This window comes from Artemia sp. Qi Xiang Cuo, chromosome 14 (assembly GCF_049724085.1).
Source record: "Artemia sp. Qi Xiang Cuo chromosome 14, ASM4972408v1, whole genome shotgun sequence".
NCBI classification, from domain to species: domain Eukaryota; kingdom Metazoa; phylum Arthropoda; class Branchiopoda; order Anostraca; family Artemiidae; genus Artemia; species Artemia sp. Qi Xiang Cuo.
This window is the reverse complement of record NC_142807.1, coordinates 22,121,410-22,146,153: the sequence shown is the minus strand read 5'-3', so window position 1 is coordinate 22,146,153 and position 24,744 is coordinate 22,121,410. Positions and strand designations below refer to the sequence as shown.

At 34.0% G+C, this 24,744-nt stretch overlaps 1 protein-coding gene across 1 annotated transcript in view; it reads right to left on the bottom strand.

The window, feature by feature from the left end:
* LOC148944264 (CD109 antigen-like) overlaps positions 1-24,744 on the bottom strand; it is a 340,357-nt gene that overhangs the window by 87,467 nt on the left and 228,146 nt on the right. The window contains exon 7 of the mRNA XM_089099715.1: positions 5,778-5,951. Coding sequence (XP_088955841.1) covers positions 5,778-5,951 — 174 coding nt within the window. The remainder of the gene's footprint in view (positions 1-5,777; positions 5,952-24,744) is intronic.

Sequence of the window (24,744 nt, the reverse complement as noted above, 5' to 3'; positions counted from 1 at the left end):
CTGAAGATGTTTTAGACTTTGTATTGTTTGTCGTTTTGGTTTCGTTTTATTTCTGATTTTATATTTAATAATAATGGTAATGATAATATTCAAAGGGGTCTGCCGAATATTAGTAAGTGTAATGGTCGTTGTTTTATTTTTAAAAATAACTTAATACCACGAAATTATTTTAAAATCAAATTATATAAAAAAAATTTTAAATTTTTATTAAGAGGACAGGTAAATTCTAAAACAAATAATATTATCTATTTACTAGAATGTAAAAATTGTCAATTACAATATGTGGGTGAAAGAATTAACAACATATATAAGAGATTTTCGGGACATAAAATTACAATTACCAAGGAAAAAACTAACAATTATCTAGTTCAACATTGCAGTAATGGTAATTGCTCAGTATCTAATCTAACTATTACAATTTTAGAAAACCTGGACATAGAAGCTTTACCAAAGAAGAGAAAAATAATAAATTACGCAGACGAGAAGTATTGGATCCATGCTCTGGGTACCGCGTATCCTTTTGGGCTAAATGATCGAGTTGCGAAATACGGAGACATGTCCAATGTAGTTGGTAACTCTATTAATGGGTTAACTGAGCACCCTTCTTTTAATGGCCCCACTAAACGTAAAAACCGATCAAGAGGACATAGAAAAAATAATAAAAAGAATTATTTAGATTTAAATGCATTTTTAATCGATTTATGTCAGATATTTGAAACTAATGGAATGGCTAGTTTAATAAAATCTTTAAATAAGTTATCAAGGAATAATTTAATAAAAATATTCTGGATTGCAAAAAATAATACAACTTGAAACTCGAAAACTAAACTAATTTATGAGGCAGTTTGCATTTTAGCTAAATCACAATTTATTTCAAAGTATAATAAATCTGATAAGATTGTTAATAAGGATAAGAGATTATATTCGTCTGTTAGTTTTAGTACTAAACAAATAGAAGATATTAATTTACCCAGTATCTTAAACCAGCGGAGAGTGAAGAATGCCCTTCCATGTAATTTGGTGTATAAAGATAGTCCAATTTTAACATATAAATTTTCAAAAACGATTGATCAAATGATTTTTAACTATAATTCAATGCTTAAAAAACTTGACAAGGAGAGTAACTGGAAACCGGTTTGTAGTTGCGAGCAATTTTTACCGTATGTGGATCAAACTTACCAGCATGTTGTAACGGGGGATTTGTCCATTACAAAGCATCTTGATCTTCAAAATATAATGAAAATGGGGTCTAAATTCCGTCTTTCTTACCGGATAAAGCCAGCAGATATTCTTAGGTGATTAAAGAATTATTTAAATTTATTTATTGATAAATGGTGCACGAAGGAGAAAATTACTAAAGACAGATTTCAGAATTGGATAAATTTTATTTTGACTAGTGTACAAAATAGCATGTATATAATTAATCCAACAAATTCTGAGAAAAATTCAATATTTTATAATTCCAATATGAAACAAGCAATTGCTAATATACAGAATGAATTTGTAATTGTACCAGTTGATAAAGCTAGCAATAATTTTGCCATAATTTGTAAGAAACTCTTTGTGATATTTTATCAAAAGAGTTACAAACAACAAATACATACGAAAAGGCCCATATAGAGGAGAATAGTTTAATTGAAAATGTAGAAGAAAGAATTTTGAAAAAATTCAATATTAAAATAAATGATAATGATAAAAAGTTTTCTTTCTTATATTGGACGGTAAAATTTCATAAATATACACCAAAAACCACGTTTTATTGCTGGGGCTGTGAGGTTTCCAACCAGAATTGCGGCCACTGACCTATCTTTAATTTTAGGAGAAATTAGAAATAAATTTAAAGCATATTGCTCCGGAATTAAACAATTTTCTAACTTTAGCCCATATTGGAGTGTTAATAACTCGTTACAAGTGGTAGATTCTTTGGCTAGTGTTTCAGCTAAAAGATTCGATTCAATTGATTTTACTACTCTGTATAGAAAATTGTCAATTAAATTAGTATTAGAAAAATAGAAAATGGTCAATAAGAAATCTTTTCTTTTGTATAATATAGGATTTTCGAAAATTTACATTTTTAATAAAAAAACCCGATGGACGAATCTCTTTAGAAGTACTTTTAGTTCAAAGTTTTATATCTTGGATATGATATATGATTTATTGGAATTTATTCTATTTAATACTTTTATAAGATTTAATGGTAATTTATATAAACAAAATTTTGGCATTCCGATGGGTGGGAATGCGAGTCCATTCATAGCGGACTTGTTTTTAAGTCAATTAGAATACGAATATATGACAAATAAAAATAACCCAAGCAATGTAAAATATAACCTTTCAAATAATAAAAGATATCTGGACGATCTCTTAGTAATAAATCTTGCAGAGTTTATTGAGATTTCAAAAAATATTTATCCACAAGAGTTAATTCTGGAGCCTAGCTATGAGATAGGACACTCTGACCATTTCTTAGATTTAAATATTAATATTTCAGATAATAATAAATTAGTTTTTAAAATATTTAATAAAACGGATGATTTTAATTTTGAAGTAATTAATTTTCCATTCCTTGAAAGTAATATACATTCAAATATTACTTATTCAGCTTATTATTCCCAATTATTTAAGTATGCAAAATATGCAGTAATTACACAGATTTTAAAAATAGATGTAAAAAGCTTTTTTTGCCTAGTAATTACCTCTAAAACATAATATATATATATATATATATATATATATATATATATATATATATATATATATATATATATATATATATATATATATATATATATATATATATATATATATATATATATATATATATATATATATATATATATATATATATATATATATATATATATATATATATATATATATATATATATATATATATATATATATATATATATATATATATATATATATATATATATATATATATATATATATATATATATATATACATACATATGGGAGGATCTAAAATACTTCAAGATCCTCCTGTAACATTCCCTGCAATTTTCAACCTAACAACCTTAAACATTACTGAGACATAGTAGATACGCCTTTTTGAAAATCTTGAGGCCCTTAAACTGTTCAGATCAAATTCAATAACAGTAATAATAGCAGTAGCAGTTACAGTTGACGTATATTGATGGCGAAGAAAAATTTTGGATATGCACACAACTATGCTTCAGAAGTTTCAGCAAGATTATTACTTTTGCACATAGAAGGGGTTCCATGAATTCCAATGAATTGGGCAGTCATGACTTCCCCTTTCTTGTTTATACTAGTACAAATCTTTTCAGGCTACATGAGCTCATGAAAATAACTTTATGACCCTCTTCCTCAAAAACTCGCCGATGAATAGTCACTACTGACTAATTTTGAATAATCTCCAAGAAGCCTTGTGTAGGAACCAGAGGCTACGTTAGGTTAGATAATGAATGGGCCACCGTGGACCAACAGAACGTGGCCCTCCAAGAAGCACTGACTAAAAAAATTGCGACGGAGAATCCCCAAAAAATGTAGGGGAATTTTTGAGCATTGAAACTATTCAATGCTATAGTGGTGCTTCAATTAAATTATATATGTATCATCCACAAAGTTAATCAATGTCTTTAAGCTCCAGTGGCCAAATATTTGTAAAATCTACATAAGTGAATCTCAAGGTCCAATTTTATATAACTATTGACTCGCTGGACTCACTATGCAACAAAAAAATCTAGAGTTTCCCTGTTCCCTGTGATATCACTTCTAATAATCATAGGCAGCACCATAGCGCTGCCTAGTAAAGAACGATGTTGGCACAATGTATTATTATTATTTTTTTTTGTGGTCTTAGACCAGGGCACATCGTATCGAATAATTTGTCGTAGAAACTTCAAAAAGGGCTCATTCAATTGGAAATAGGAGTGGGTTGTGCCCTTTTTAATAGTCAAATGTGAATGGAAGGCAACTAACACCCCTTCCATGCCCACCATTTCCCGAAACACATCCAATCAAAATTTGGATTCATTTCTAAAAGTTTTACTCTTCCAACTCAATCAATTTAAAAGAAAGTCTCTAATTTATAATGTTACTAAAAAATCTGCTGATGTTGTTAATCCCTTTTAAAATTAGGTCCATCCCCTGTATGCACGCCTATGTGCAGTCATGGATGACAACTGAAGGCATAATATGAAAATGACGGCATAAATAGGAAATTACAATCAACATTTAAGAAGAGGAATCACGGGATCTTTATGGGGGTGGGAGGTCTGAAACCATTAAAGGTGTGCTTTCTAGCCTATATGGTAAATTGCGCGATCAATCTTAGAATGAATCTCTCCCCCTTTGTGTGAGGTCAGCATTAGTAGATATTAGAGAAACACTGAACAAAAATTATTTAATTATTTTTAGTGCCAATTCTGGAAAACTCAAAATTATAGTGCAGTGGGCCATCTCTGTCTGAAATTAAATATAAAAATCAAGTTTTTTTCAACTGAAAGTAAGTAGCAGGATCAAGAACCAAAACGAACAGAAACCACCACGCACATAAGGAGAACAGACCCCTCATCAATACCTCGATCCTAACGCTAATTTTTTTTCAGAACTTTTATAAAAGCTTATTATTTTAACTTAGCTTTAACTTATTATTTTAACTAAAAGTTATCTCTAAAGTTTTAGAGATAACTGACAGTTAATCTTCAAAAGCTTAAAATTTAGTTTTTTAATTTTTCCTCTCCTATAAAAAATAAATTGTGTAACATAAAGAAAGAAAAACGAGCGAAAATGGGGTTTTAATTGTGTAACAACAGCTTTTGAATAACCGAGTTTTGGCATAACCGAGAATAACCGGGTTTTTGAATAACCGAGTTTTGGCATAACCGAGACTAATCGGTTTTTTGAATAACCGAGTTTTGGCATAATCGAGAATAACCGGTTTTTTTGAATAACTGAGTTTGGCAAAATTGGGCTTGGTTCTCTTTAATACTGAGCCCACAAGCGATGGGGCTAGCTGGCATTTAAATATATCTTACCGGTAAACGATATTAATAAAAAGACGGAGGAAGGTTGATAGGGGACAAAGAAAAAAACAAACAGACAAAGCCCACCTTTTTAGTTTTGCAGGAAAAAAATATAAAATCCAAATTTAATATCTCAGTTTGCTTGCTTGTGAATTTATTCTAATTCTTCTTCTAAGCCTTTGATCAAAAAGTGTAAGGTATATTCCACCTTCCCAACTCACTCCTTTACTTATAAACACAGTTCTACATATGATGAGTAGAAGAAAATTCCTCTCCAGGGAAAGTATAATGTCGGATTCCCAACTTAGGGTTCATGTACTCTTGATGCCCGTGTACACTCGGGTTAAATCTTATAGTTTAGCCTACAGGAGGTTCAATATTGTGAAACAGGATTTAAAAGGGCGAGAACCAGCAAAAAAAAGAGAGATGACCTTGTTCAAAGATTTTACTATTCCTGCCCGTTCATTCTCAATCATTTATTCATACTAAAAAGAAATCTACTTTTAAAAGAACAATATTATTAGTTGGCCAATGAAGCTTGGATTGTTGGGAGTTGTTTGCTAAAAGTGTCAAAAATCAAGAAGTCTGGTTCAAAAAACACAATTAGCTTTTGATGCATTAGACTTTTCCCAAAAATTTTAACAAATAGTGCAAGATAGAAAATTGAGGCGAAACAACGTGGAAGTAACAGGGCTGCCCACTCAAGACATGATATGAGGTTATCTAACAAAATAAGAATTGGTATTATGTTGTATGTTCTATTACCCAGGTAAAATTCTTCGAGAAGACTTCCAAGTAATCAGTCGAGCCAGCCGGTTGAACCAAAGTTGTCACAGACATGTTACCGAATTGAACCCAGTTGGTGTGAAACAACATACTCATGCTTACTTCAAATGACTCCGCATCTTCTGGCAGAAAAGCAGGAGCGTATACAAAATACTAAAAATAAAAGTGAATTAATAATAAATTAGTAAACAATATAATAAGTAAATGTTTAATTCAACTTATAAAAATATAGCCAATCAACTAATGTATTCTATTTCCAGAAAAAAAAACTAATAAAAGCCAAGAATCATTAGTCAGTCTTAAACATTATTTGAAGAAAAATAAAAATCTAAAAAAGCAAACATAGGGGCAGGAAATGGCTTTGGATAGGGAACCTCCCCATATGTTGCATATTTTGCTCATCAGGGAGTCGCGTTAATTCAGAACGTGTTATTTGACATTTTTTTAAGATAAAGGGGATAATACACCAGGAAGGGACGTAGGTCCGTAGTTGTGTCTCAGGCTCATATTTAGGCTTTTTCAGATTATTGTCCTGATCAAAACTCTGCAAGAAGGGGAGAAGGTGACGGACGTTTAAAAATGTCTTTTAACTACTCGGACTACTAGGCAAGCTACAAAGGTTTATCAGAACCTGGATAAGAATTAAATTAAGAACAAAACGAGTTTTCAACTGAAAGTAAGGAGCAAAATCGAAAATTAAAACTAACGGAAATTATTCCGTATATGAGAGGGAATACCCCCTCCTCAACCCTTGCTCTCTACGCTAAAGTTTGACTTTTTGTCACAATTCTTTAAGAAAGACTGCTCCAACTCACGGGCCGTTGAATATGAATGAGAAGTATTTATAGAGAACTTCGAGACATTAGCATAAAGAACAAAAGTTAAGGAAGGGGTTTTCCCTTCATATACGGAACAATTGCTGTTCGTTTAAAGGTTTAATGTTGCTCCTTATTTTTAGTTGAAAAAAAAAGTTAAAAAAAAACTAATTTCTGATCATTTCTCAAATCATCCCAGCAAGTCCTCTTTCCTCCTTCCGTGTAAAACTCACCCGGGAAATATTCTCTCCATGGAAGATTTCCCCCTGAAAAATCACCTCCCACCCCGCCAAAAAATTCCAAACATTTCGCAATAACAAATAATATAGGTAATCAATAAGCAAATTGCGTAACTAGAGCCGATTCTCCAGGGCTACGGGGGAACTTGTCATATCAAAACACATAATTATTAGACTTTTCAACTATGCTGAACCAAATGGCTTTCTCAAAATTTTGATCGGATGTCTTTGGGGAACAAAGGGAGTGAAAGGGGGGCTAGTTGTCCTCCAATCTTTTTGGTCACTTAAAAAGGGCATTAGAAACCTTGATTTCTATTCGAATAAGCTCTTTACTAATCTTCTAGGACCATTAGCTTGATACGATCACCCCTGGGAAAAAAAAGAAAAAGAAAAACAAAACACATAAACACGCATCCATGATCTTTCTTCTCGTAGAAAACACAAAATTCCCCATTTTTGTAGATAGGAGCTTGAAGCCTCTACAGTAGGGTTCTTTGATATGCTGAATCTGATGGTTTGATTTCCATAAAGATCACTTGATGTTTTGGGTATGTTCCCCCCCCCCCCTTTTTAGAAAATCAGGCAAATTTTCCAAGGCTCGTAGCTTTTGATGGTTTACATTAAAGTTAATTAATTTATATATTTGGAATCAGCGTAAAAAGCCAATTCTTTTGATTTATAAATTGTTATAGAGTTTTGGTTACTATTGGGCCGAGTCACTGCTTACTTAAAGTTCGTTACTATGAACTTTTTTATTACAGTCGGTATTTCAGATATCCAGATTTTCATATGCTCAGACCTTGGAAGCCATGAAGCCCTTAAATTTGTTTTTAAAACCCAATTTATTAAGTTATATCTAAGAAAATAGCAAATTTGTATATTTATTGTAGATTATCCGTTTGTATTTTAATTACTAAAATAGATTAAAAATCCATTACCAAGGCTTGTCCTGCTTCAAATATTGTCGATGTTAGGCAAATACGCAGATAGAAGAGGGTATCAGGTTCATGTCGAAATGGGAATGTCATTTACTTGTAGTTGTGGGTTAGGCCCACAACTAAAAAGAAAAAATCGTCACTTTTTAATTTACGGCTCATCCCAGCAAAAACTCTGGATAAAGGTGTTGAAGTTAAAAATACCAATATTAGGGCAAGAAATGCCGTTTTGTTGTGGACCTCTCCTTTGAATATTGTATGTGTCATAAAAGAAAAAGCTATGCATAGGAATGATCGCAAAAGAGCACATTCGCAAAACTTATTTTGGCTGCAAGTTAAAAAGAAAAACAGAAGAAAGGGGGAATCATCTGGGCAGTACAGAAATTATGAAAGAAACAACAAAATCTTGGGATTCTGGGGGATCAATTTTATAGGCCCGCGATTCATTACGTCTAATTGTGGGACCTTATACATTTTCTAGCCTTTGTAGAAAAGGAGCTAACAATTTTTCAAAACAAAGGCACAAAACCTACCTTCAGGTTAACGGCCGAGTTTATGGATGGAGTAAAAAAAAAACTTGATGCAATAACGTCTTCCTTTTAATTACATTTCAAGCCTACAAGGGCAGTCACCTGACATAAAACCAGTTCTTTAAGGTTAGTCTCAAAACCTGATATGCAACTAGTAAAAACTATTCATCATTCCTGTGTCACCTTTTCATATAACTCTTTTTGATTACGCCTCTTTTTCTATATTGGAACCAGCTTTAAGATAACACAGGCGTGCCCTCCAAAGCCAGAGTTATAGGCTCGTAGACTATTGGCATTACAATATTTGATTATAATACATACTTAACAAATAACCGTTCATTAGAAACTGTGCCAAGAAATTTATTTTGGGTGAGTCTTGGTTTCAGAAGTTAAAAAGAAAAGAAGCAAAGGTGCATATTTTCAGGCAATTTATGAATAAAACAATGAAGCTCAGACACGTGAACAATGAAGTACGTGAACGTGAACAGTGAAGTGAACGACATGTGAACGTGAACAATGAAGTTCAGACGTGTATGAACAATGAAGTTCATACACTAGAATAGGGCATATACACAGAATCTCATTTCGAAATGGACAGCCTAATTTTGAAAAAGACTCCGAATAAGGAAATCACACAACGAAAAATACAGGGTAACTCGTAAAATTTGACATTTAGATATGTGATGGGCGCTATCCAGAAGGACTCCTCCCTTTCTTCTTGTCAAAAAAATGTAATATTTTGAAATATATTCAACAAATCTCATATAATTTGCCTGTTTTCCCGTTTTAACAATTTACACCTCCCTTAAAAAAGAATATTAATTAAAACTACGAGACCAAAAATTACAATTTGAGTGTCTTAAAACAAATCGGAGTGAGCAGCATATATGTTTGACAAATGGTTTCGAATTTTTGTCGCTGGTTGCATTAAATCATTTTTCAGCTTTTTAATTATAGATCTAAGACTCAACTTTAATTTAGAAGTCCTAAAGTAAGTATTCTTGCCACTCTGGCCCCAATACGACTTCCACGACATTTTCAAAAATCGTGTAAAAAATTTCTACAACACGAATTCCTACCATGACTACTCCACTGTTGATACTCTTACCACTACTGCTATTACCCCTAACATTTCAGCCAGAACTACTCATACTACAACTTTTCAGTAAAGTTTTAGATTTAGTTCTTACATTTCGTGTTAGAAAAAAAAATGTGCTTTAACTCCATTGATTACTTTGTAAGCAGTTTTGTTGTTTTGTTAAGCCAATCACCTCATTCCTGAGGGGTATTCCAAAAAGAGGAGCAAAAAAACACCTTTTTACCCCTTTTATCACTTTTTTGCCATTTTTTTAACCACATTTTTGTTTTATTTACCTATTGTTGCTATGTCAAACACTGGGCTAATAAAAAGAACAGACCCAGATTGTTTCTTTTGTACGAATCACACGCAGCGCAATCGCGCTGCCTAAGTAAAGAACGATGCTGGCACAATGTATTATTTTTTTGGGGGGGGGGGGGTGGACCAGGGCACTTTGTATCGGAGGAGTTATCGTAGAAACTTCGAAAAGGGCTCATTCGATTGGAAATTGGAGTGGATAGTGCCCTTTTTAATATTCGAAAGCGATTGGAAGGCAACTAACACCCCTTCCACGCCCAAAATTTCCCCAACAATGACAGTAAGTTATGCCCTGGGGGCATATAACGTCATATAGTTAGTGTTGTCGTAAAAACTTCAAAAAGGACTCCTTCGATTGGAAATTGAGAGGGCTATTGCCCTTTTTAATAGTCAAAAGTAATCAGAGGGAGAATGCCCCCCCCCCCCACGCCCATCATTTCCCTAATAATTTCCAATCAACATTTTGATATGGCCATTTTGTTCAACGTAGTTGAAAGGTCTTGAAATTATGTCTTCAAGGATGACAGCCCTCCCCCCATAGCCCTCATAACAAGAGTTGTAAGTTATACCCTTAGGACATTTAACTTTTTTATAGAAAGTTTTGTCGTAGAAGCTTCAAAAAAGGCTCATTCGATTGAAAATTGAGAGGACTAGTGCATTTTTTATTAGTCTAAAGTGATCAGTGGGCAAATGTCTCCCTCCACGCCTACTATTTTCACAAACACTTCCAATCAAAATTTTGATATAGCCATTTTGTCAAGGCTATCAGAAAGGTCTGGAAATTATATCTTAAAGGAAAAGAAGTTCCCTCAGCTCCGAAGGCAAGGGTTGTAAATTATGCCCCGGGGATATATAACGTTCTTATAGCAAGTGGGATTATACGGACTTCAAAGGTTGTATATCTGATTGCTAGGAAGGTGCTTTGTTGCTCTTTTTAAGATTCATACTAATCGGAGGACAGCTGCCCTCTCACCCCTATACACACGTCAAATGGTTCCGAAATGTATTTAATAGAAATTTTAAGACAACCATTCTATTCAAAATAGTGAAAATCTCATATAACAAGGATTTTAGGGTTGAAACAAACCCCAGAGATTAGGGGCCAGGGTTGTAAGTTATGCCCAGGGGGTATTAAAGGTTTTTATGGATGGGATGGTTGTTTAACTTCGGAAGAGGCTCAGTCTTTTTCACAGAATAATACTGTTTCAGCATCACTCAGAGCTAAATTAATCAAAAAAACTTGTGCCTAGATATAAGTTTTTCAAAAAAAGTGAATAGCACCATCTAAACAAAAATAAACATAATGATACTAAAGTTATACCCCCTGACTGCAATCACCAAAAATCAATCTAAATGAGTAAATGAAACCCAAAAAAACAAACAGAAATTAAAATAAGTCAAACTCAAAACGAGCAGAAATTAATCTGAGTAGGGTTCTAACCCTATGCTTTCTAAAAGCCAGAATATAATTTTTATTTTACTTAAAAACATTCTTTTAAATGTTTTCACTTATAACTTTAAGAAAACAAAACTTAATTAAGAATATATCAGCATATGTATATTGAACTGATAATACACATTTTTTCATTAAATTCATTTGAATTCTTTTCAGTAAATTACAAATTATATTCTGGCTTATAGAAAGCATAGGGTTTAGAACCCTACTCAGATTAATTTCTGCCCGTTTTGAGTTTAACTTATTTTAATTTCTGTTTGTTTTGGGTTTCATTTATTTATTGATACTGATTTGTGGTAGTTGTATGCTTGGTAGATTATTTGATTCTATTTTTGTTCATTTTTGGTTTAATGGAGTTCTTAACTTTTCTTTGAAAAATTAATTTTGTGCAATTTTTTTTGATTAATCACAAGTAAAAAGAATGAATAGATTTTGAGTTATGTTTATCAAAAGCAAATTCTCTGCTTCTCTGTGGACAGTCTTATAAGGGCCTCCCCTATCCTATCATGAGTATTCTTGACAAGACTATTACTAGCACGAAGGGCGTAACGCATGGGGCGACGCCCCCCAATATTTTCAGCCAGTCGTTAAAAAGCTCGAAAAGTGTAAATTATGTAATCCTTGTAAATTACATAGAGGCTATGCAGTACAAATTAAAGGATGTAATTCATGTCTTGAGGAGGTGTGTGACTCTCATCCTAGAGGGCACCTGTGCTCCAATTGTCACTATGATAAATGTGATCAGTGGGAGAATACATACCCCGCTATAATTGGAAAGAATCCCAAACGTGAGTTTAGTTTATTTCTACGAGATTGGTTTCATTGTGGATTTAAATTATTCTGGGAATAGGAATCTGGTCTACGATTCAACTGTTGGGGTAACAAGACAATCTGGTTTCTACGTTATCGCTATGATGACACTACCTACTATGATTATAAACTAAGTGATTTTTATTTGGCAGTTACCGAATTTGATTCACCATTTGAAAACATTGCATGTGATATTGCATCAAATAGACAGATTGAAACTCGTGAATTTCATAATATGAATGCAAATAGTATCATTGACTATACAAAGAGATATGACAAGAGTGAAGTTACATTGTACTGCAGAAAATGTGACCCTGACTTTGCAGTAAATCAAGATCAATATACAATTAATCCAGATGATTTACCAGCATTAGTTGTTCGTGACAGTTGCATATACACCGAAGATGTAGAAATTTAAAGTATCGATTTAAAGACATTGTTGTATATATATCTGTATTTTATTAATAAGCAAATTCACAAACATTTTTTAAGCACTTTACTCTTAGGGCACTGAAATCAATAATATATAGGTCTGAGAGGATATTTTCCACTAGAAAGTCGTTCAGACGTGGATTGTCAACATAAATGTGGAGAAACTGCATGTAAGTATAACCGTAACATCGGACTACAAAATAGAGTAGCGTGCGGAAGCCACAGCTTTTATCTGTTAGATCCTGCATACTATTTTAATTTTGAATAGAAGTTTTTTCATTGCTCTGAATATAGTAGTTGATGTGAGGCGTGTAGAATGTATAGGGTAGACCAAGAGAATAAAAAATTCAATCGTCTTCATTGTTTGAAAGATGCACAGCTAATGACCCGTCAGCATACTCGATGGACTGCTATTAACAAGAATCATGGTGTTGTTGATACATTGAATTTTTCCATGATAGTCCGAGGGCAGACAATAGGATTTGTACTGAGACATGTAGGGGTCCATATTAAATAAACTGATTATTTGACTGGTGTTCATGGCACCAAGTCTAGTAGAACACTGCCTTCGGGAGTGATTTCCCAATAGGTTTCATATTGATTTAGTGAGATTAGTGCAATACTCTCAGCCAATGGGTCGGCAAATGTACACTCTAAACGCACACTCCCCGTACGTACTATACTCATATCCTGTGTACCTGACAAATCCAGTACAATGATACCATGTGTTTTAGCAAACATATCTTCGGTTATACCATTTTCAAATAGTTGAGAGTCATGATCTAGGGTTTGCATGGTAAACTCATACAATGTTCTATAGGATTTATCAAAAGATAGATTGTAAAGTGGAATGTCGTTTACTTTACACACAAGAGATGAAAGTCCAAACATCTTGAATTTATGCGGGCATTCAGTCCATGATCCTATTGCACTGGCGCTTTTTACAAATGCCAACGCAAGTTTTGACGGGATTTTGCCTTTGATAAAGGATGAATCGGTGAAGGTGCGTGAGCCCATTGCAATATGACGCTGATTGGTGATTGTATGAGGAACAAGTAGTTTAATATTGTGATAAAGTATTGTATTATATTTCAAAAGAACCTTTTGCACATGGGGATTAACAAATTCACTGCCACGATCCGATTGAATTTTTCTATATTAATCCTGTTCTAGAATACTTTCAATGGCCCGAGCAACTTCAACATCTCTCTTTGATCGCAGTGGAATGGCATATGCATAGCGACTAAAGACACTGATTGCCACCAGAATATATTTGTAGGGCGCATTGTGACGTTGTTGAAGTGTGTCTAGAGTTAAAAGATCCATTTGCATTATATGCAGAGGTAAAAAGGCTTTAATCTGTCGATATTGTTTGCCGCGAAGCCTATGATTTCGATGCAGTGTGTAACTCGATTCATTTTCTAGATACTCTTTTGCATTTTTTAATGTGGTGGTGACAGAGACTTTGGAAAGCGTTTTGGGGGAACTTAAGCTTCCCATTTCACCAATATGTTGATAAACACCTATCAAAACTTCCTCCAGTTTGAGCGTAAACACGTAGTGTAATGTCCACTCCCCTTTTGCACACTGGAGGGTGAATCAATTCGTCTTCGCTTTTGACTAGCAGCCACAGGTGTTGTAAAATAAGTGCTACTGTTGCTGATAGTATTTTCAAATACTGAATCTTCTTCTTCTTTTTTAAATGGTGTTGTTGATGTTGGAGGAGGAGGAGGACTATATTCTCTTAGTTTCTTTAGAATTCGCTTATTGCCAATAAGACTTTTGGGAAAGTTTGATACACACAGAAAGGTGTATAGATTATCGTCAAAGGATAAAAGTCCTTTACGATTCGTCACCATATCACAAATTAAATCAACTAGATTATAACTTTTTCACTGAATTATAATTCGTTTTCCTGTGCTCTCGACTTTAACTTGATGATCATCTCCAGTTTCCAATATGAGATAAGATAATAGTCTTTTCCTCTGTTCTCGATAGGTCTGTGGCAATAGGTTTCCAAATTTCGATACAATTGAATTCAATTCCTTCTCCTTTGAATGCACTGCTGTAGAATCTTGAGGAGATGTTTCCTGTTTAGAAGGATCGGCGACAGCGGTGGCGGGTTTCTCACGATAAGGTTTATGTTTGTCCACACGTCGCAATGCATCTTGAGGTAAAAGCAGTTTTTTGTCATCGGCAATATTCTCATCATCAATGAATTTGCTTAGATTGCCCTCAAAATGTTCGACGGGTGAGAGGACAAGTTCAAATGATGTCAATTTATATGGTTTAGCAATTCTCTCAAGAAAAAACTGTTTACAAGTCCTGCAACTATTTGTAGTAAAAGTGTGAAAAAGCTACCACCTGCTTGAAGAAGCCGTGTTCTTATAATTTTTTTCAATATGTTTTTAAAATCCCATGCGCGTACAGTGGAACGATGTTGCTTTGTCTGTCGTCTAACACCTTCTGGCAGTTGAACATTGCCCTCAGTTAAATTTAAACAAAGTTCAGATATTAGATTAATGAAATCATTGTCAACCCCATGTTTGAGTATAGCGTTCCTAAGCAATGGTTTTGAAGTGCTTAAAACAGAAAATAAATGCCGTTGTTCGTGTAGTTTCTTCAGTGTCATAATGCCGACTAATAGTCTTTTCTACTGTTCACCGGAAGATATACTGTAATTTCATTGTTGAAAATGTCGGTGACTACACTTAGATCCTCGGGTATGCTCTGATTAAGATCCAGAAAAATGTAACAGTAGGGCGTGCTAGTCGCCTGAGTGTACGCTGACAACAGAAATTTTGGAGCACCGGGATATATCTGTTTATTGAGGGTTATGAGCGAGCTAGAATCATGTACGAATCGATAGATAATATAAACGGTCCAATTCACAGTATGGGCTTGCATACATTTGCTCTGATGAAACAGATTGTGTAGAACAAGAGTAACGAAGATGTGTTCATGGTGGGATCGAATAGTGAATAATTTTAGTCTTTCCTGTGATAACTTTTCAATGGATTCAGCCAAATCATCAATAATCAACCACGAGTTCGATTCAATACTACTGAAAACATCAAGTCCCCGTATGAATTGTAGTGGTATGGTTGTGTCAATAGCTTTTATTTTATCATAGGACTCCTGCCAAATACTATAGCAATAGTAGATTTTTTTCGGTTTTTTCACAAATATTTTATCGCAATTTTGAATTATTTTAGCTAAAAGCGTTGTTTTCCCCGACATTGAGGGACCACACAGAAATAATCTGAAGAGTGTTTTAAATTGATATATGCTGTCGACAACAGTTGGACTACAACTAACTGTAAATCATACGTGCTCAATGAATAAGTAGTAATTTCCCCATAGATCTATCTATTCAAGAACAACAACAAAAACAATATTTCATGGCAGTATTTATTTCGGCACTGCATGAAAACAAATATTTGCAGTCAACATGAACTGCAACGATAACAATAACACTTGTTCAACAAGAACAGTTGACAAAATTTCATGGTGGTCAACATGAAAACTCTATTTGTTCAACATGAACACGGCAATGATAACACTACAATAAAAAAAAAACACTTTTGTCCATCATCAGCACTTATTGTCTTTAAAAAAACACTTTTCTGTACAACACTTTTCTGTCCATCTTTTAAAGCACTTATTGTCAACTTAAACACATATAACATTTAATTTAATTCTCACTTAATTCTTGTATATTTACCAAAGCCGGATGTACTTTAAAGGGTGTCAGTAATTATAAGCTATTTAAATCGTTGCGAGAAATCTGTAAGTCAAGCCATAGCGGTGAAAACAGTATATTAAGGGAATGACAGAAAGTTGACAGTTGCTTTTAGATAAGATACGGAATTTATCAAAAACAGAATTAAAGTCGTAACAGAGGGGGAAGGAAGGATGGGGTTTACGTAACGAAAAAAGAGCGTATTTTACGCTTTTTATCGAGTATAAATATTGTAAAGTGATGTTTGTATTGTATGTGGGGGGGGGGGGTTTACCCGAATATAGTAGAGGGTAACCACGGAAAACAATTTTATTTTGAAAATAAAAAATGAAAATGTACTCACATTGATAATTGTGTCTGCCAAGGCTTCAAGTTCATCAATAACATTCATTGTTGCTTCAATTGTGTCACAATACTTTCTGATAATTTAATCACATTGCACGCCCGTTATATACGAAATCTCAAGGGTGAATTGTTATGTAACGGGGGAAAACCATTCGTAACCAGCTCTCTGATTGGCTGAGAAGGAGGATGTATCCGACTCGCTGATTGGCTGAGAAGGATGCATATACTTCCGGTTTCCTATTCCAGGACACCTTGACATTCATCCCTAACATGCACTTGTCCAAAACAACAATAATAAATAAATCCCTCAGGCCTAAAGATTAAAGAAATCATAATGTTTCTTAATTCCCCCTTCGTGAATCAATAATTTCCCCTAGCGATTATGTAAATCAAGTTCTCAGGTCAGGTTCGCCTAAAGATCAAAGAAACCATAATGTTTCTTAATTCCCCCTTCGTGAATCAATAATGTCCCCACCGATTATGTAAATAAATTTTTCAGGTTAGGCTAGCCAGACAACAATGAAGCCATGTTTGTTTCTTAATTCCCCCTTCGTGAACCAATAATTTCCCCTAGCGATTACGAGCGATTAGCGATCCTCGTATGTAAATCAAGTTCTCAGGTTAGGTTAGCCAAACAATCTCATAGCATTCGCGTCGAGCATGTCCATTCTCACTGACAACGAACAGACATAAATCATCCATAAAACAGACATGAAAAACATCAAATAAATCAAACAACACACATAACCATCCATAAAAACAGACATAAATGTGAGAAAGTTCCTGTTTTTCAAATTCTCACTGAAAAAAACCAAAAACCATCCAGAGTTTGATGTTGAAATCAATGAAAAGCATCATTTAAACCGACAAATACACATACCAGTCCAAGAAAACATAAACCAATGTGAAACAATTCCTATTTTTTCATGTGATACACTTCCTGTTTTTTTATTCTCAGTGACAAAACCATAAACCACGTGGTAGGTACCGGAGTAGGACCCCCCCTTCTACTGCTGCCTCATTTTTTTTCATTTTATTTTTTTTTTTTTTTTTTTTTTTTTTTTTTTTTACTAGACATGAAATCAATATATGAAGATCAGTTTTAGTTGGTAAAAAATAAAGTAACTTTAATAGAAATATCACCCAAACCACTTGGTAAAAATGACAGGCTAGTTGGTAAAATTCATAACCCCCCCCCCCAACCCACAAAAAATGATAAAAAGAAAAGAAAAAGAATAGCTCTTGAAATTGTCTTGATTTGGGTCTACGACTGTAGCTGATTAATGTCAAATAAGCCTTTTTGTAATAAAAATTTTAATGTTGGCTTGGAATATTTCTGAATGTATTAAGCGCCCAGCTCGGCCTAGTTTAAGCCTCAATAAACGTTTAAGCCTAGTTTAAGCCTCAATAAACGATCGGTACGACTTGACAAAAAGCTGGAGGTGCACCATATCGTCACCCTGTTTTGAGCCACCACTGGATATAGTACGGTTTAAGGTCAAGGAGAGGTAAAGAGAAAGAGAGAGAGCCAGGGAGAGAATAGGTGAAAGAAAGAGAGGGAAAATATCAATAAATTTATAAATTCTTCGTGGTTTAACTTCATACAAAGAAAATAAAGCTTCTCGAATATTTCGATCATAATGCCCTTTAAGTAAGCAGTTAGCGATTTCTTTTTATAACACACCGAGGACAATTTTTTGCAAATTTTATCAGGTTAACCACGGTCAAGGAGTAAAACAAATTATCTTTTCTCAAGTCAAAAAACAAAATGGTTAAATAATAACTAAATTAAAGTTACAGATTCATTATTATTACTATTACTTTTTGTAAAAACCATTCAACTACTTTTAAGCTTTTGGAAAAATTAATAAGAAAAAGTTCAGTTTTTTCTAAGAAGTGATTCCGAATATAACTTTCTTTACCCTAACTTAAGGAGTTTTTGGCAAAGACTAGAAATATAGAAAATTCAAACTATGCATTGAAAAAAGACTGACTGACAAGTTTCGTAAGCACAAAGAGGCACGAATGTATACTAAACAGGGTTGCCAAGACTTTTAGGGACAAAAGTGTCCAAATCAGCCAAAAATGGACACTTTTAGTGTCCCTCTAGAAAATATACAGAATACAGGCCTATATTAGCCAATATACAGGGTTGCCACTAAGAATTTTCAAAACCTGTGAAAAAAGTGCCAACAACCTGTGAAATTCGTCCTTCTTTGCTCTGCTACCTCGCGGTATGTTACCTGCATGAGTTTTGCAGGTATTTTCAGTTTTGGTATTGACGTTACCAATAGATGATGTGTAGTGCTAGTTCAATTTGAAGGAACAGCATAAAAAAATCGTCATGAGAATGTCAACAGAGCAAAGCTTCATATAGATTATTGATACCGCTACCTATCTTAGCTGAAAAGTAAAGAACCAATTATAGAGATTCATTTTCACTTCTGTATTTTCATAAGTTATGCGAAAAAGATGCGAGTCGTTGATCGTCGGTAGCTATTAAGGGTCTTTGGGTGCGACAAGGTCCGAACGGCTGTAGCCACGAAATGTCTATTTTGACCTACATGGTTTTAAAGTTAAACAAAAGACATCGATCTCCTTAACCACTCAGTTATCTGGTTGGTCAAGTGGTTAAAACCGTTTAACAACTCCTCTATCTGAGAAGACAAGGCCGATTGAAATAAATTCACTTGAGTTATACTCGATAGAAACTGGGGACCAGCGTTTGACAAGAATCACAGCTGAAAGTATAGAATATAAAACAAAAACATCCGCTAGCGGCTATAAATATTTTATTTATAGCCGCTAGCGGATGTTTTTGCTAGCGCTAGCGCTAGCTGTGTAGAGCCGCAACACAGCTTCGCTAGCGGCTATAAATAAAATTGAGCCGCAACACAGCTTTTCTGCGAAACTCCTTTCTTTCTATGACAGCAGTGTAATGATAGCCATATGCACACGGCTACACGCCACAGGGATTTACGCGGAACCTGCCACCAGGGAATGGCCATTCACTTCTTCTTTCCAGCCTTCTCAGTGTCCTTGGTGACTTTGCCACCAGCAGTAGGTGGATCCTTGAAGTTGACCGACTTGATGACAAACGTCAACCGTAAGATAAAAGAAAAAGATGGATTCGATAGTTCTAGCATACCACATTGGTTAAAATTTTAGGTCCAATTTGGTTGATAAATGGTGTTCGCACAAGGCGCAAAAACATCTAAAAAAAATCCCCAAGCCGTTACCATAGCTTAAAAGTAAAGTACAAATTAAAAGCAGTCAAAAAAAAAGAAGAAAATAAAGACCTTTGGTTTTGATTTGGAAAAATGTCCAAAAAGTGTCATTTTTTCAAAAAGATGCCTTTTTTGACCCAATAGTGTCCCGGTGTCCCCCAGAGTGAAAAAGTGTCCTAAAGACACTAAAAGTGTCCATTTGGCATCCCAGATACTAAAGGCTGGAAAGGACTGATAGAAACCCGCTGGATGCACGACTGCATAGTTAAGACAAGGCGTGTGAGAGGCAGGATCAGAGTTAAAATTTGTCCCAACAGAAACATACGTCGACAAACATGCTCCTTTCTACTGATGAAACCAGTGCGCCCCCTCACAAGACAGTGAAACATAAAATGTCTCCTCAGTAGTTAGTGAAAACGGAAGTGCAGCGAACTCTTGAGACATGCCAAAGAACCTGTCGCCGTAAATAATCTTGACTTAGCTAATATAAAATTAACAAACAAACAATAAAGAGAGGAATTTAGATTAATTTTGGACTAGATTTTAAGCTCAATGGGTATTTTTTACATGTTTTATATTCTAGATTAATTAGATTAATTTCGGACCAGATTTTAAGCTCCATAGATCTTTTTTAAATGTTTTCTATTTTGATTTCAATTTTTTGTCGACTATTTTTAACCATAATTTTCTAATCATATTCTGCTAATTTGCCTCCTGAATTGAAACTTCAACTTTTTTGGACTTTTCTGCAGGGAATTTCTTTTGATGTTTATTGTTATTTTTAATATTCTCTGGATAATATGTGGGATTTTAATATGGTTCTATGACGTTTTTCTAATATTTAAAGTCAGGTGTTGACTTGTTCTTCCATAGACTATGCAAAATAAGTCAGATGTTTTGACATGTGTCTTATTCATTAAATTGTTCCTTTATCTATTATGTTGCAGGAGACAAAACAATTAAATATAATTAATATTTAAGCTCAAAACTTACAGGATTGTAATCTGGACAGGCCATATTCCCGCATTTAAAATAAAATGCCTTGGTTCACGCAGCTGCATTTTTATTTTTATTTTTTTTGTCCTGATGGAAAACTCTTCATCAATAACGGATGTAGCAAAAACGCAAAACTATCAAAGTCAGATCGGTTTTTTCTATCCGTTAAAAAGCAATCGGCAAAACTAAATGCATCTCAGTTAAAAAACGGCTCAATTAAAACAGTTCAACGCACCCTTTTCCATGACCCATTAAGTTGGGCCGAAAATGGATGAAATCGGACATAAAAGCAAACGACCACTTTAGCGCTTAAGTGCGGGTATTTGAACCTAATTTATTCAATTTTATCGGTGCTCAGTTAAGGGTTTGTTATTAAGGGTATGCTCAGTTAAGGGTTTGTTAACGGGGTTTGTTATTACACTGGTTGTACACTACAGAGGCATTTACTTCGTGAGAAGTCAAAGAGAACAGCCCTAATTGGGAAATAGTATATTTCGCCATTTTTAAAGCAAAACCAATCTGATATAAGTATTATGCATCATATCAAGCCTCATTATCTAACTGCTCGCAGTAATTTTTAGAAACTTCTCTTATCCAAATCCTGGATGAAAAACTGTTCATATGAAAAAGTAAATACGTAAGTTCAGCACGACTGTCAAAATACAAAATTGCACCAAAAGTCCGTGGTTCTAGGCGAGGGCGTATCCAGAATTTTTGTTCAGGGGCTTTATTTTTAGGAGGAAGGGGAGGCTGCAAAAGAACTTTAAGAAACGCGTCAAAAATTTGTTGATGTCCATTTTTACGAGTCGGAAATTTTTTTTGGGAGGAGTGAAACCCAGTATCCCGCCCCCCTCGATACGGGCTTGGTTCTAGACATAACAATATTTATTGCACTTTATATGATAGCAAGCCTTTTTATTAGGTTTATTTTTATGAGGTTAATATCAGGTTTAGAATCAAACAACTAAGACGCTGCCGTAGCTTATCCGTGGTCAGGTGAACAGGAGTTGCGATCCTGCTTGTAGTGCTGAAGTGTCCGCAATTATGCTGACACTATAAAAGTAGTAATCAATGTTATACTTTGCCTAGACTATGTTCCATCCTGTGTATTTGTCCCACTTTACGTTCCATGGCACCTTTCCATGGCAGATTACTAGACTGATTATTGCTATTGATGTCAATTGAATATGGAATTTCAATAATCCTGAGATTATGATGTCATAATCCTGAGATTATGCATCAACTCTCTATACATTTTGCACGTTATGCACGTTTTGTACGTCTTCTATAGGTTTCCGCTCTTTTCGTACCATAGCCAATTGTACCATGTATGCTGAACAAAAATTATGTGTCTCTGGCTTGAATAGTTTAGATGCACAACGCTAACATGGGGCATAAGTAACTAGATACTTGATTTTATTTTGATAGATCCTGAGATTATGCATCAACTCTCTATACATTTTGCACGTTATGCACGTTTTGTACGTCTTCTATAGGTTTCCGCTCTTTTCGTACCATAGCCAATTGTACCATGTATGCTGAACGCAATAAAAATAGTTTGCGCTTTTCTAAAACGCTTTTTTATGCATCAAAAAGGTCTCCGAAATAGAGTTTTACCCAAGAGAAAAGGAGAGATTACTTTCACACAGTTCTGTGGTAGAAAGTGTTCTTGAATTTCATTGGTTTATGTATATGACGTATTTTCGTAAGCCGATGACATTATTCCTTAAGCGTATGTAATACTGAAAGCTCCATTTGACTTACTCCTCTGTGTGAAAGTTTAAAAATGAAATAGTAGACTTCTTAAGAACTTAATGTCGATTTTCTAGAATGGTACGCTTTCTAGAGCTCTTTCTAGAGCATTTTCCAAACACACGCTTTAAGTTTTCAGATCAAAACGAAATATACAGGAATTATGCCCCCCGAAATTTTTATCCTCAGAACCCCAACAAATATACCCTAATAAATTTTACATAAAAATGTAAAAATTTTATGTCTCTGGCTTGAATAGTTTAGCTGCACAACGCTAGCAGAGGGTATAAGTAAATAGATACTTCATTTCATTTTGATATATCCTGAGATTATGCATCAACTCTCTATACATTTTGCACGTTATGCACGTTTTGTACGTCTTCTATAGGTTTCCGCTCTTTTCGTACCATAGCCAATTGTACCATGTATGCTGAACGCAATAAAAATAGTCTGCGCAAAAAAAAAAGTGGGGTATTAAGCGATTGAATTGCAGAATAATGATAAGAGGAGGCTTAATTTCCAAGATGTAATGTATACTGATATGAAGAGACTTAATTTCCAAGATATAATGTAAGTAGTAAGTCGTATAAAGGTTGAAAACCTAAATGTAAACTTACGCCTGAAGGCATAGATATGTGTGTAAGTTTCGAATGAATTGGGGTTACCAGGGTCATTTGCAAAGAGGTACCGTTTCTATAGATGGTATAGTAATTTGATATATCATATGGAATTTGCTTGAGGGTATAGACTTTGCTTACGCGCCCGTAGCAAACAGGTTGGTTATAATCTGTTCTGCTTCAAGTTTTTTATGGCAAAATTAACTTACTTTATAATTCATGACAAACAAGTTTTTTTTTTGGGTTAAGTCCGTATTGGAAAAACCGGTGTATCTTTTTTAGAAGCTATATTAAACTTTAATATTTGATTCTCAATCAGTTTTGAAATTAGTAAGAGAATTGAATTCAAGGAGAATAGTTTTTATTTGCAAGGATATTAGTAGAGGAAAAAAATGAGGGATGCTTTTACATTATTTGAGATTAATGATGGATCTAACAAAATTGATTTAGTTACTTATTTAGTTTAAGGGATTTGCGATTTTTTTTGCGAAGAGGTATTAAATTAAAAGTATTGAGAGGGTTATGAATTAATCACTGGGTACTTAAAGACTGGTGTGCCTACATCAGATACTTAATAGATTTGACGATTACAAGAGACATTGCTAGAGTCAAATATATTTGGTGGTGGTGATATTATGACCCTCCAAGTCCCCTGAGGAAAGGGCTGCACAGTGTATCGGTATCGGACGTATTATTTTTGGGCGTATTGCTATCGCAGGTATCTATACAGATTTTTAGTAGCTCGTATAAAAGATATTACTCATATCTACGTTCTTCCTATAAATTCAACCATCAGCAACTTCGATTTTAAATTTTACAGGCTTAAATTCCAATCTGCTTAAACTCGTAAAAAAAGCCAGTCCTGGATATAGCCTAAGCTATCTATATTTCAAATACGATGCATAAAAAATAACACAATTTGGTCTGTTTGATATTTATTTAGAATATTAATGAGGCTGCCGTTCCCCCCTCCCCAAAACAAAAGCTCACGTAGGATAAAATAAAAATAAAATTGATTGTCTTTTTCAATTATGAACGTCACTATTTTAAAACTTATAGGCTTAAATTTCAATCTGCTTAACCTCTTAAAAAAGAACGCCAGTCCTATATGGAGCCTAAGTTATCTATATTTTAAATACGATGCATACAAAAATAACACAATTTTGAATATTATGTCCATTTGATATTAATTTTCAATACGATGAATAAAAAAACACAATTTTGACTATTAGCTCAGTTTGATATTTATTCATAATATTAATGGGGGGACCAGTCCCAATCCCCAAAACAAAAGCTGACGTAGGATAAAATTTTATTATTTCTTTTTCAATTATAAACATCACGATTTTAAAACTTATAGGCTTAAATTTAAATCTGCTTAAAGTCGTAAAAAAAACGACAGTCCTAGATAGAGCCTAAGCTATCAATATTTTAAATACGATGCATAAAAAACACAATTTTGACTATTAGGTCCGTTTGATATTTATTCAGAGTATTAATGGGGGCGCTGGTCCCCCTCCCCAGAACCAACGCTCACACATTATAAAATAAAAAAATTTTTATTTATTTTTCAATTATGAAATTCACGATTTTAAAAATTATAGTCTTAAATTTCAATCTGCTTAAACTCATAAAAAATAACGCCAGTCGTATA